At 40.9% G+C, this 14,409-nt stretch overlaps 1 protein-coding gene across 1 annotated transcript in view; it reads left to right on the top strand.

Annotated features, from left to right (window-relative positions):
- LOC139708921 (cilia- and flagella-associated protein 206-like) overlaps positions 1–14,409 on the top strand; it is a gene marked incomplete at its 3' end in the record, with an annotated part of 117,420 nt that overhangs the window by 90,158 nt on the left and 12,853 nt on the right. The window contains exon 8 of the mRNA XM_071620885.1: positions 5,495–5,614. Within this exon, the coding sequence (XP_071476986.1) occupies positions 5,495–5,614 (120 nt within the window). The remainder of the gene's footprint in view (positions 1–5,494; positions 5,615–14,409) is intronic.

Genomic DNA, 14,409 nt, shown 5'->3' with positions numbered 1-14,409 from the left:
GGACTGTTTCACGTCAATAAAACGCGCAAAAACATGCATCAAATTGCACCATTTGTAACATCAAAATGCAAAAAGTTCTTACCGTGGGAGGGGGGACACCCCCCACACCCTCCCCTCCCCCCTCGCTCGCTCCGCTCGCTCGGGTTCAGTCGCGTTCATGATATTCAGTGAAAAGAATTAATACAAGAAGTGTACTTAAATCATACCATTTTATAGGCAAATTGTTCAACAATAATCTACACTAAAATAAACTGCTACCTTAAACAAGTGGGACTGTTTCACGTCGATAAAACGCGCAAAAACATGCATCAAATTGCACCATTTGCAACATCAAAATGCAAAAATTTCTTACCGTGGGAGGGGGGACACCCCCCTCCCACACCCTCCCCAACCCCCTCGCTCGCTCCGCTCGCTCGGGTTCAGTCGCGTTCATGATATTCAGTGAAAAGAATTAATACAGGAAGTGTATCTACATTATACAATTTTATAGGCAAATTGTTCAATAATAATCTACATCAAAATAAACTGCTACCACAAACAAGTGGGACTGTTTCACGTCGATAAAACGCGCAAAAACATGCATCAAATTGCACCATTTGTAACATCAAAATGCAAAAAGTTCTTACCGTGGGAGGGGGGACAACCCCCTCCCACACCCTCCCCCCCTCGCTCGCTCCGCTCGCTCGGGCTCGGTCGCTTCGCTCCCTCGCAGACTAACCGCCCCCCCTAAGATGAAATCCTGGCTACGCCGTTGTGACAAGCCTAAATGTCGCAACGTGAGAGATGCACAACTCATATGCTGATTACAAGCGCTCGCATTCGTGTGCGTTTTAAAATTTGTAACGAGTAGCAGACGACTCATTGGCCTACATGTCACACTTGTGTGTACAACCAATACATTTGTGTACACGCTGTACAGCACTCATGCGTGTGTAATTGTAGCATAGCACCGTCAAGATACCTGTAGTGTAGGCTGTGCTTCTGAAGTATGTGCCCAGTACTATTTGATGCATCACGCGTTACCCCCGGATACAGTAGTACCCCGGGATACCACGTTGTGTAGCACCACCTCACGTCCACTCGAGGACAGCCGCAGAGAAATGCATGCACTGTGTGTGCGTCTACAGTCATTCCCATGCCACTGCATGTGATACTATGCATGCATGGTATGCTGTGCTAGCAATACCGTATTTGCCGGCGTATAGGCGCAGTATTTTTCAGAAAAATAAAAATGAAAAGTCGGGATGCGGCCTTTCCGGCGGCAAAACCAAAATTGGTCTATGCAGCCCGGCAAATCAGGAGTACAAACTACCACATTTATGCATGTATGGGACTACACATAGGCACCTAAGGAGGCAACCATCCTCCGATGAATACCGGTATATAAATCTTACAAGCAAAGCTGCATTCCGTGTTTGTTTCACAACTTGACTTTCCTCATCAGCATGTCCTCTTTGTCGTTTCTATGAAATTTTCATGAGGCAAAAATAAAATTTACGCTCAAAGCGTAGCGCTAATGAGTGTTTGTCAATCAATGAGAATGACCTATTATGAACCTGAAAGCGTAGCGCTAATAATGAGTGTTTGTCAATCAATGAGAATGACCTATTATGAACCTGTCTACTACACATGACTCGACTCGCATAATGAACACAATATGAACACAACATACGGCACAGCGCAGCAAGCGTGTGTGCACAAATGATGAATGCTCTGCTCACAACACACATTGTTATGAACGGGCAACCCATCCCCGCCAAACCCCATGAATTTTGTGGGGTGCTTTATTTACAGCGCGCATGTATCTTTGCTGCCCTAGCAACTGCAGTGATTTCTTACGCACTGTATATGATATCAATCTCCTCAGAGAGTGCGTGCGTGACGATCTGTTTACCTACCTGTGTCGAATTACGTTAGTGAGTGTGGCGTAAGTTCTCTAGGTTTCCCGTCCATTTCTCTCATTTTTCTCTCTCTTGCTTTCGTATCATTATATCTCTTTATTTTCAGAGTACAATCATACTTCTGAGAGTGTTTTGTTCATTTTTGTTAAGTTATTACCTCGTTGGCAACAATTTTGAGGTGAGTTTTTGTTCGAGTGTTTGTTGAGTTTTTTTATTGAACGATGTAGATTATCTACATGTGTGAGAGAACATCGTACTTTGTATGGCACCCACTTGTATGTTTCCGTGTAAGCATTTCCACCGTAAAGTGTCTTCATCGTTCGTCTTCAAGCATCGGGTCTTCACCCTAGTTTTTTAGTGACTTTTTTTTTTTTTTTTTGCGTGTGCTTCAGTGCAGTGCAGTGCAGTGGCTAGCGCACGCTAGCTTCAGCACCAAAATAATTACCCACTTTTTGGCACCCAGGGTACAACCTTTTAAAAAAATAATAATAATTCAACAAAATGGCTGATTTTTATTTGGTACCCCGGGATACCATTTATGTCATCATTTATAGAAATTGTCAAGAAAACTGGAATCTGTCTATCTTTTTTGTTGGCTATTCCATATTCGCGGAAAAAACCTTCGAAACCCTGACACGTCCAAACTGAACATCTGAATCGGAACACTGAAATATTCGTACTGCTACGACTTATTTTATGCAGAATTTGTGAGGACCACTTCCAGCAAACTAGATCTAGATCTAGGCCTGTGTAGGTAGTAAGTGGTGTTAATGTACTGTCCTATCCATGTAGATATCTCAAATTCCAGCAAAGCAAATTGCACCAAAATTACAGGATATACTTCATAGCTTGTGTCCAAGTACTCACTTAAATTTGAACCAAATCGGTTATCGGGAAGTACATCAATATTGATGCCAACTTTCAAGTCGTCACTCAAAACAAGCTCACTCTTCATAAGAGATCGTAGTGAACACTGCCTGCACAATCTAGAACAGAAGTTAGCCGTCCCATACTGTGCCAACGGGGATGCACACAGGAGCTCAAACTCAATGTGCAATTATTGTGGTAAGTTTGTGTGATCTAGGAACTGTATCTCACCCGAATTCATTAAACTTGCCATAGATCATGTGACCACTGATTTTTGTTTTCTCCCGTCTTACTTGAAAGATTTGTCGCATGATATTAGATAGCTAACTTCAGTCTCTGCTTGTGTAGGCTAGTGTATGCCGCGTTCGCTCATGATGAAGAGCACGTTATTTTGAGCGACGACATGAAAGTCGACGTCTACACTTTACGCTTCCCGATAACTAGATCATTTAGCATGTGGATATGAGGTCAACTCCTCAAGATTTCACTATTTCAATTCCCTCATATTTATGCAATGCCAGCAGGATTTTTCTTGAAACTTGATATATACAGCTGTACATGTATTACCCAATAGAGATTCTCTTTTGCCAAATTTTGCCAAATATCTTTTGCCAAATTTTTGTTTGTTCTGATTATCTATAGATGTGTAGGTATTGATATGCATATTCTGCAAATAACAGGTTGTTTGCATAGAGACAGTTTGTCTCTTCAGATGAATCATTTACTTTTGACCCAAGGAACATCCATCCATTGTTCAAACTTTGTACTACAAGATCCAGTGCTTAATAGTTTAGAAATTCTCTCAAAAATGCCGATTTTTGCACAATAACTTGCATAATTATGCAAATTTTATGTTTATTTATATAGGTATGAAATCAATTTTTACAGGAATTGTTTCCACATACTCTATAGAATACTTCTAAGAAATTAGGTATTTCCGCTGGATGCACATATATTTTTAAACAATTTTTATATGTATTTTTGCATAAATTATGCAAATTAAGGCTTATTTGCATAGATACAGATTGTCTCTTTAGATGAAAAAATTCCAATTGTACAGAGGAACATGTGTGCCAAATAGGACATTTGTACTATAAAATGCAGCGATCACCCCTTTTTTCGCCCTTAGCAAGCCTACTAGTTGAGGACATTTCAATTTTGCTACAACTCGTATTTCACATAGACACTTGCCCGAGTATACTTGGGACTTGTCCTCAACGGGTTAAGACTTTACCAAGAGACTCGTGTGTCACTGAAATAATTCTGGCATGCTTTAAATTGTTAACCTTTGACCTCTTTCAAATTACATAATTGTATTTATTGTATTATATTGTGTCACAGATATAATTCTGACATGCTTTGTTGCCTTTGACATCTTTCAAATTAGGTAATTAGATTTTCTATCTGAAAACAATAAAAATGGGAAAGAGTAAAACTATATAAAAGCGGAGGGCCATTCTGGGTGTTTTAGGGAGTAAATTGGCAGGCAGTTTCAGGCTGTTCATTCACTAATTGGCAAACTTTCACGAAATGCCACTGGCACTCAATGCATTGTGTAAACAAAAAACTCTCACCCGTATTTTACCTCGGCAAACCTTTACTCCTTGCGAAATGCGCAACAATTTCATGCGCATGGAAATTTCTGGTTATTATAGCTTGCATGTCATCCACTTGTAGGGTCAGTAAAGGCTATGCATAGCCAGAAATATGAGGGAGTGAGTGAGTGAAAGAGACAGCCAGACAAACAAATTTAGCAACTCAGGAAAACAAACCTGATTTGTTCTTGATGGTTTTTGCTTACAGTTGAAGATCACAGTCATGACTTCGTGTCAGTAACATGATCAGCTATTAGGGCAGGTTTTTTGTCTGTTTTGTATTAAAGATCACAGGTTAAACTAGGAAAGCACTCTGAGAGCGCATACCTCCACTAAGCAGCTACTTTCCACCGATGATCTTGCTCTTCCCAAAGAGATTTTTCTCCTCTACACCACTGGGGAAAAGGTCTTTGGGTTCTTCCATAGAAATCAGTGATTTCCACCCATAGGAATACATGCTGAAGAATCACCTGATTTCCCAGTGGCCTTTGTTACGTCATAAATCCTTAGCTGCGCGGCGCGCCTCGCCCTAGCAGAAACTAGAACATGCACTTTAGTCCGCATTTGAAAACCTCAAAAAAGCGCAGCTTGAACTCCCAAGTTCATTCACCCTACCTGTCATAATATCAAAAATCCTTCATAAATTCCCAAAAAATTATCGGATCACTACCAACATTTAATAATTTATTACTTGTTTCATCCAAATTTGTTAACTACTTTTTGAGTTATTTTGTACACGGACAAACAAACAAACCAATGATAACGAAAACACAACCTCTTCCCTTGGCGGAGGTAATAAGGGATACACCTTACAAGAGTTTCTGGTACATTCAGACACTTTGCAGTGCTTGCCAACATACATGCATACTGTATGCTGCATAGAAAAAAAAAGGGGGGCTTCCATCCAATTCACAATAAGGCTTTTTTGCAGGGGGAGTTGTCTGTCTATAGAATCATGAAATATACATTATGGATGTAATCATCACTGCTTATTCTCTCAATGTCTAATAATGGAAAATTCCACTTTTTGTAAATGTCAATATTGTGGTTCTGTTTGAAACATTGTGCTTAAAGAGTATGATAAGTTGCATCAGGAGTTCTTTTCTCTTTTTTTCCCCCTTCCTTTGGTAGAATGATGTCATCAGCTGTGCCCAACAAGTGGAGATGCTTGAAACCCAACTTGGGGCCAGACTTGAGCAGCTGCAGGCCACAGTCCAGTCAAAGACAGCAGTGCCGACTGCACAAGTGTATGTAAGTAAAGGCCTTTCATGTCTCATGCCACAGGTATGAGAACAGTCCAAATGATATAAATGGGCCGGATGCATGGAATCTAGCAATTGCTTGTGCTAGCCTTTTACTTGAATCCGTATGCATAAAAAAACAATTGCTAGCGAGCAAAAGCTTTTGCTTGGAAGCGCAGGCAATTGCTTGCTGCCTACAAGCAATTGCTTAGAGACCAAGCATTTGCTTTAAATAAAAATGTATGCATAAAACAGACCTTCTGCTTGCTCTTGCTAGCAATTGCTTACGATTTTCCAAGCTCTGTAAAATGAGCTTGAGCTTTTGCTTAACTGGGACGTTCCCTTTTAAGTATCACTTTCATATTCATAAAAGAAAGACCAAACTTGTGCAGGAGTGGTATAAATCTAGAAGAAATTATTCCTAACTAGTGTAAGAAACTTTTTCATTTCAACAACGGGAATGTCCAGTGGTTAGTACGCAAAATGTGATGAGAAACAGGTATGATGTCTGACAACATAGTTTCATAATCAACCCTTTGTGTGCTTTGAGTGCCAAATGGCACAGAAAACACCATATATTGTATCTTATATTCCATTTATACACAAGGTTGGGCCAAGGGTCCTGAAGTGCATCAACGTCTGTCCCTTCGAGTTTGTTCATACAGAAAACCACCTCTCGCCTAGAGCGCATGTGAAGTGATTGAGAAGGGCATAAATGTCATGGTGGTGTTTGGGTGCACAGGAACTTCTAACATAACATGTGCATGCATTTTACCCTTTACTATGAATTCAGACTAGCAGTGCCCAGGGCAATCCATCATGAATTATCAATAAAGCATTCATGTGCTTTGGAGCAAGAGTCCAGAAGCTTTCTAGTTAGCAGAGCTCTAAAAAGGTGGTATTCATGGTATCCATGTCTATTGTTCAAGGTCTTTGTAAGCACACACTCACATACACATCATTGGTTCTTGTGTAAAGTTCCATTTTGTACAGAGGGTTCAAATTTGAATTTAAAAAAATTTGATTAATGCTCTCACATTCAAATCACCTCCAACTAAATTGCACAGTATTCAGCTATTACTCATATAAATGACAGTGTTATCTGATGAATAGTTTTCAAACTATTAAGGATCAAAAGTGGGAAATGTTTTTTGTAACACTTCAAAAGGGGCATAACTTTAGATCATTCCAAGGCCCAAATGTCTGTCTAGACAGGGTTTAGAGGGATTCAGGAGCATTCCTTGAGCACTCTTAATGCCCTGTACAAATGAGGTATTATACACACCCACCCAAGGTCTTTGGTATGAAAGCATCAACAAAATGATGTGATGCATTTTTATGCCTCCGCCACGAAGTGGTGCCGGAGGCATTATGTTTTCGGGTTGTCCGTCCGTCCTTCCGTCCATCCGTCCGCCCTTCCGTCTGTCCGTAACGAATTTTGTGGACAGCTTAACTTAAAAACCTTTTGAGGTATCCTAATGAAACTTGGCATGTATGTGTATTAGGGGGTGAAGTTGTGCCCATCAACTTTTGGGTGATGCTCAAGGTCAAAGGTCAAAAGGTCAAGGCCAAATATGTAAAATTTCACTATTTCCACCATATCTATGCAATGCCTGAAGATATTTTCTCGAAACTTAGTGTATACATGTATTACCCAGTTAAGATTCACTGGTGAAAGTTTGGGGTCATGCGGTCAAAGGTCAAAAGGTCAAATGAAATATTAAAACTTCACTTTTTTCTCCGTAACTTGGAAATTGTTCAAGGTATCTTCATGGAACATAGCATATATACACTCAGCCAAAAAAGAAAGTAAACGCTTTTTCAAGTTTAGATTTCTCATAGAATATTTGACTGAAAGCTAATGTATTATATACCATATTGAAGGTAATTTAATTCGCTATCAACCTGGTAGGTCAACAAAAAGGGAAACTTTACGCATGAGTGAACACCATTATTTTTTTCTTTCAGGGCACAAAAGTAAAAATTGCAAAACTGAACAAGTTGCCATTCATGCGTATGTGCTCTTCCATAGAACAATAAGAACAAACAACAAATTTCACACAAAAAGAAACACGAATTAAGTTGCAAAAATAAACCTTTTGATCTCTTTGATATCTTTAAAGCCCAAAAGATTAATGAAGGCTAGAAATTATGGAGGAAAATAAAGCATCTCATGTCAAATCTAAATTCAAATGAAATAAGAGAAGAAGTAATAATCAACAAAAATGGTAGAAATTTGAACTTTTTATTCAAATAAGGAAATTGTAAATAACGTCTGGTTCTTGAAATTCTCACATGGATCCTTAAATCACTAGATTAAAAGATATAAATAAAGAAATTCTGCTCATTCAATCATCTTTATGCTTATTATTCTCTGTCATTTGAAGTTTGACTTGACAGAAAATTCTTATTTTTCCCCTTTAGTTTCTTACTTTGTTTTTCTTACAGGTTATAAAGAGACAAAGAGAACAACAACTTATTTTTTTTCTATTTCATTCATGTCTCTCATTGTGTTAAACTGGTCTTTTGTTGTCAATGTTATTGTGATGGGCATTTGCAAATTAAAGAGAACATGTCAATTTTTGCAATATTTAATTTTGTGCCTTGGAGTACAAAAACGAATGTGCTCACTCATGCGTAAAGTTTTCTTTTTAATCAACCTACTAGCTTGATAGCCAATTAAATTACCTTTAATATGGTATATAATACATTGATTTTCTTAAAAATCTTCTAAATTGTGTTAAACAAATACATACTGCTACTGAACGTTTTCGACGTGCACTCTTCAGAGTAGAACCGCACGTATGAAACAAGAAACGCGAACATAACAATATATACAAAACGAGCAAACCATTCAAGCGAAACAGTGCGTACGTTGATTGGCTGATGTCAACATGAGTCAGAATCTAAATCAAAAGAGCGCCAATGTGCGTACAAACTCCTTTTGCCTGCATAGATGAAAATCTTCTATGAAAAATATGATTTCGAAAGAGTGTTTACTTTCTTTTTTTGCTGAGTGTACATGTACTGACTGGCAGTGATTATCTAGAGAATTTAGGGTTTGTGGGTCAAAGGTCAGGGGTCAAAGGTCAAGGGCAACACTTCAAAATTTTACTATTTCCCTCATTTATGCAATGCCAGCAGGATTATATTTTTTTTACACTTGGTGTATGCATGTATAACCTAATAGAGATTCTCTTTAAACTTTTTCTTTTTTTTTCTTTTTTTTTTGCCTCAAATTTCAAAAGGTCAAAGATCAAGGGAAAGTGCTGAACTAACTTTTTCCTCCATATCTCGGAAGTGGCTCAAGTTATCTTGAAACTTTCTACATACTTAAAGCGTGTTCTGCCTGACAGTGATTATCCTATGAATTTTAGGGTCAAAGGCCAGATGATAACGGTAACAATGTACTTTTCAATACAGAAATTGCACTTTTGCTCCATGCCTTGAAAATTATGTAATGCATAAACTTATGAATGGGTCAAAGTCAAGTTAAAGTCCTTCAATCCCCAAATACATGCTCTCCTATTCATCCAATTAAACCTAGGTCAAGGAAGGTGAACATTCAACACATTTGTGACAAACTTGTCATTTTGATATTTTGCCAATTTTGTGAAAATGTAACCACATATTGTCCACATGTACTATAGATCTATTAGGAGAATCATGCATTATAGTCCAGTCACCCTGTGGTATGACCTGGAAAAAATTGCAACAGAATTTTTCTTTCCAGATTCCAGCTCCCATACCTCTTGCAAGAAACATATAAAAATCTAGAGAAATGGAGGTGGGGGAAAGCTTGCAAATCATAGGAATTATAAAATGGGTGTATTCGCCTATGTTTCAGCTCCTCCGCCGAATACAAGCATGTGCTAAAATGGGATTAGTGGTTTCTTTAAAAGGTAACTTGAGGAAATTAGTGTCCCAAACACATTCAAACTATTAATTTACAAAATATTTTCTTCATTTCAATGCAGTATATGTTCATGTTCTCATTTATTACACCATTGCCTCTTCATGTTCTTAAACATCATCAGCATTGTCCATTGTGATTGCTGGTGAGTTGGTACAGCTAACCCCTTTGCACTCTCCACAAGCAGGTGTGCAATCAAGGCCAAGTTTCTTGCAAGTACATCTCCTTGTATTGCAGTCAGTCTTACAGTTACACCTGATCACCTTCAGGAGTGATTCTGGAGCAGGCGGCAAGTCTGTCATTTTTGGCTGGAGTGTCCCACGAACATTACACCAGCCCCAGTCTTCAGGATTCAAATGACAATTATCCATCCATTCCTGAACCTGGAAGTAGACTCTGGCACTGTGGTACTGGGCAGCTGCTGATGTTGAAGGTAGAGTCTGCACCTGGACAGATGATGTACTGGTTATTACCTTCTCCGAGAATCGTCGGTATCGCAGTCTATTCAGCTCTTCATCAGGACTGCCGCCATACAGACAGACAAGTGCTGCCTCACCAGCGTGCTGTACTTCTTGTCTGGTAGCCTCACTGCTGCAGAAGATTTCTGCTTGCTTCTTGAAGTTGGAGTCTTTCAGTTTCTTCAGAGGAAGACCCTTTCCAATGCCAAAGATGTGTGAAGTAGTATCGCACCCTGCAATGGCATGCACAAATGGTAGCAAATGACAAATATCTGCACCAAGCACCTCAACAGTCCACTGAATGTGCCATACTTTAGCTTTTTTGCTTCCCTGTTTACGACCTGGTTGGAAGAACAGTGGGTAGGATGTCAGATCTGCATGGTGACACAGAAGAACCAAGAGATCAGTGTCTTCTCCGATGACAGTGGTGGCTTTCTGAGCAGCATTTGTGCTGTCTTTGCAATCAGCACATCTGCATCTCCAGAAGCATGCACAGTCTTGCAGCCAGCATCTTCCAATCTCTCACTAAGCATGAAAACAAACCGTTGTATGTTGGTACTGTTTGCCAAAAAGTGATCCTTCTTTGTCCTGATTGGCATGCCTCCAACGAAAGTCACCAGTGCCCCAACCACACCCCCAGACCGCCTGAGATGCGTGACATCCTTGGTGGAGGGTCCTGCTTCATATCCATCAAAGACAACGATGGAGTCCTTGAAATTTCTGCACACGTATTCTACATACATTTGACACACAGAATCAAATGTTGCATCTCGGGGCCAAGGGACTCTATGCAGTAGTGATCCACCATCAAGTTCATATTGCATATTATTCCCTGTTTGGCTTGGCATGCTACTGCCTTTGCCTACAGCAGTCCACATGGCATCAGCAAGGGCTGGCTTGTTTGCTTGTCTAGGCATCCCTGATGACTCAAAAAGTGAACTTGGATTGCTGCAGAGCTCATATTGGAAGATTTCAGCTATGTTTTCACTAGCATGTGCCGCAGTAAGCAACCACTGAAAAAGCAACTGGGGATTTACGGGAAGCGAGTCCCCATTTACTTTCTCTCGAGTTTTGCAGTCCATTGTCACCACCTGTGATGCCTTCTTGAATGTGTATTCAGCTGCACTGACACCCTCCATTGACTCCAGAATCTTCATTCCAACCATCTTTGCCGTGTCTGCATTTACAGTAGCCTCAGCAGTCACACCTGTTGCAATGTTTCAAAGAGAGGAATCCTCTGAGCAAAAGGGATCTCTTACTTGCAGATACTCCAAGAGACCATTGGAATCTTTATCATCTCTTGCCTGTCTGGCTGGAGATATGTCTTTATGTTGATCACTTGTCACATAGTCTGTGCCTGTGAATTCCTGCATTGCACCATTCACATTTGAGTAAGCTGGCATTGACAGCAGCCACTGTGCACGCTGGGCCTCAGACATGCCTCTACCTCGTGTTAGTCCTCCAGTTGTCTTCATAGTTCTCATAAGTACCTGCTCTATCACCAAGTCTGATGATAGTCCAGCCCAGTATCGATCACTTCTGCGGATGACATGGTGCCCACATTCAAAGGCCTCAAAGATGCTGGGATGTTGCTGTGACAGGTTGAGCATCTGCTGCACATAGATCATTACTGACTTGGCATATAAACTGTGCCCAGCTGCAGCAAAATATGGGAACATTTCCTGGAGAGTATTTAGATGGAGCTTCCAATTTCCAGTTCTCTCTGCTCTGATGAAGCGGCCTAGAATATAAATCATCTCCATATATTATATCCACAGACGTGCTGTACGTTGTTTCATTGATTCCATTTCTTCTTGTACACGTTTGTGAACCTTTTCAAGATGGCCATCACTGCACACTTCTTCTGCAGATAGTTCTCCTTCCATGAGCTTGTCATACATTTGTATGGCCTCATAAAGGTCTTCACTCATGCCTGCAACTTCTAATTCAGAATGGTTGTTGGGATCAACGTCATTGGTGACTTCCATCTCCTGAATACTCACTTCAACACCCTCATGCAAGAAAGCAGGCAAATCATCATCATCAGGATTTTCAGCCAGTGTGGCTCCATCTTTTCCTGTCTCTGTGAACTCTTCTGCTGCTTCAGGTTGCCCCATATGATCACTGGTACTTCTCTCCGGTAGGAGTAAGTTGAATGTCTTGGCTACCACCATTGCATTCAGAGCAGAGTCTACAAGGATATGTCCTCTCACTGCCCTAGCAATGGCCTTTCCACTTTGCATGTGAGTAACTGCATTCGGTGCATACACAACCTCCAAAAGCTCTCGCAGACCCAATCCTGACATGATCTGACCAATGCATCCCAGGAAGCTCATCTCTGTGTGAAGGCCACCAAGGTGCAGTACAACTGAGTGCAGCTCACTGTCAGGAGGTTCATTGGTGATTATCATCTTTGCTTTCCACCATAAGGGCTGGTCAAAGGTGATAACTGGTGTTACATGTTGCCGCTTAGCTTCTTTGCAGACAAATTTCAGGGTTGAGTACACACAGCTCATGTCACTTGAACTCATGTCTATCATTGGCAAAAATGTCACAGATGATTTACCAGGATAGCCTCCCTGACTGATAGTCTGCATCATGCCGGACCATCCAGGCCTTGGGGAGCACAAAGGCCATGCCACATTCCAAAGAAGGTCCAGCTTGTATGCTTCATCAATGCAGTCAATGCTTGTTCTGTTGAATACCAAAAGATTTGAAGGCTTCTCCGATGGTTTATTGTAGAAGCATATGTTGATCTTTGCCTTTGCAAACGTTGCTTCACTTGGTATTGAATCTCTTGGCACAGGCTCTGTTCTCTTTACCCCTGGGGTCACAGCTGCAATGATGCCCATTCCACGAAATGTGTTCAGCCCATCCAGTGTTCTCACATTGTGGTCAACATTGTCTGCCACATACTGAACAAAATGGTCAGGAGTGAGACCTGGGATATCTGTGCCCTGTGTAGCTGCTGCACATACTTCAAATTTCTTCACTTCTGAATATGAAGAGCAAAAGCCATGCTTGTTCAGGGAGTCAATCAAGAACTTTGATGCAAAATGACGATGCAGTTGCACTGCAAGGCCAATCTGAAGGGGAGCAATGATAACTCTTGGTCTGGCTGCCTGTACAATCGCCTGCCCTACTGAGGCTATCTTCACCTCTGCTTTCTTTTCGCTAAAAAATCCTTCTGAGTAAGAGTCTGAGGGATTCAGGAATAATGGCATTGTTCTTTTCCATGGAGGAAATATCATCTGGTGTTGGGTAGACAGCTTTCGATGTCTCTGTGCACTTTATGTCATTCTTGATTATTTCTGCTGCTGCTGCTACCATTCTCATCTTTTCAGCCTCACGATCGGTCATCTTTGGAGTCTCATAGAGCTTGTTCAGTATGGCTGATGCTGTGCTAGTGAATGTCACCACATTGGCTTTACCATTGATGGAAGTGATGATAATCTGGTCACCAAAATGCTCCTGCAATTTTTGCTTCGTGTACGTCACACTGTAAGGCTCATCGCAGAACTCCTCCATCTTGTCTGCTAGATCAGTCACGGTTATCTGCTCATCATCATTCTCTATCAAGTATTCAGCAACTTTCAGAAAGGCATGCTCTCTGTGGGACATTATAGGTCGTCCTACTTGTTTCTGCATAGAATCATCAGCTGAACATTGGTACAGTAATGGAATCTGCTTTCCAGTTCTGAAATTGATGCTGCACACTTGATGATAGACCGCATCTGCTGCATGGAGATCTTGTGCAAGCTCAATCCTGCTGTGAACTTTTTCAGCCCAGCTGTCCTGCCGTTCTTTACATATACTTTCTACTGTAGCCTGGAAATCTTCCGCTCTCACAGGAAAGACAACTGTGTCATCGTGGCTTTCTTTTTCCCGGTAGGCTGTACAGGTTGAGCGCAAAATAGGCAGTGCTTACTAAATGTGAACACCGGCTCCTGTGAACGCAGAGTGGGACCAGTAGTTGAGGTGTTACCCTCTAGCTTTGCTTTCAGATCACGACTGATTAATATGTTTTTGTTGGTGTAGTCCCTTCTACACTTTTGATGCACTGAATGTCCAGCACATACATCAATGTTGTCCCCCCGTAATTCAGCTGCTTCGTTGACACCACTGCTCCCCCTTTCTCCCAGTACAACAGTTGACTGTCCATTGGTCAAGGACTCATTGCACAACACACAAAGATCCATGTCTGAAGGTTGTTTAAGACTATGTACTGAAAAGACGATCAGAGAACTGCCAGCTTTCCTAGAAGACCATGCACAACTAGTGTACAGACAGGGAAGCCAGTCTCACTGGATGCTGATGTAATGATGTTAATGAAGGTTAGATGTTAGCTTAGATAAAAAGAGCATCTTTGTGTAACACACACCAAGAAAACAACGCATGTGGTTGTGCTTACAGCGTGGCAAAACACACATTCTC

The sequence above is a fragment of the Diadema antillarum genome, unplaced genomic scaffold (genome assembly GCF_040938485.1).
Source record: "Diadema antillarum isolate AM-2024a unplaced genomic scaffold, OU_Dant_1.0 seq00001389_RagTag, whole genome shotgun sequence".
Classification (NCBI taxonomy): Eukaryota; Metazoa; Echinodermata; class Echinoidea; order Diadematoida; family Diadematidae; genus Diadema; species Diadema antillarum.
This window is presented reverse-complemented; position numbering and strand designations above follow the sequence as displayed.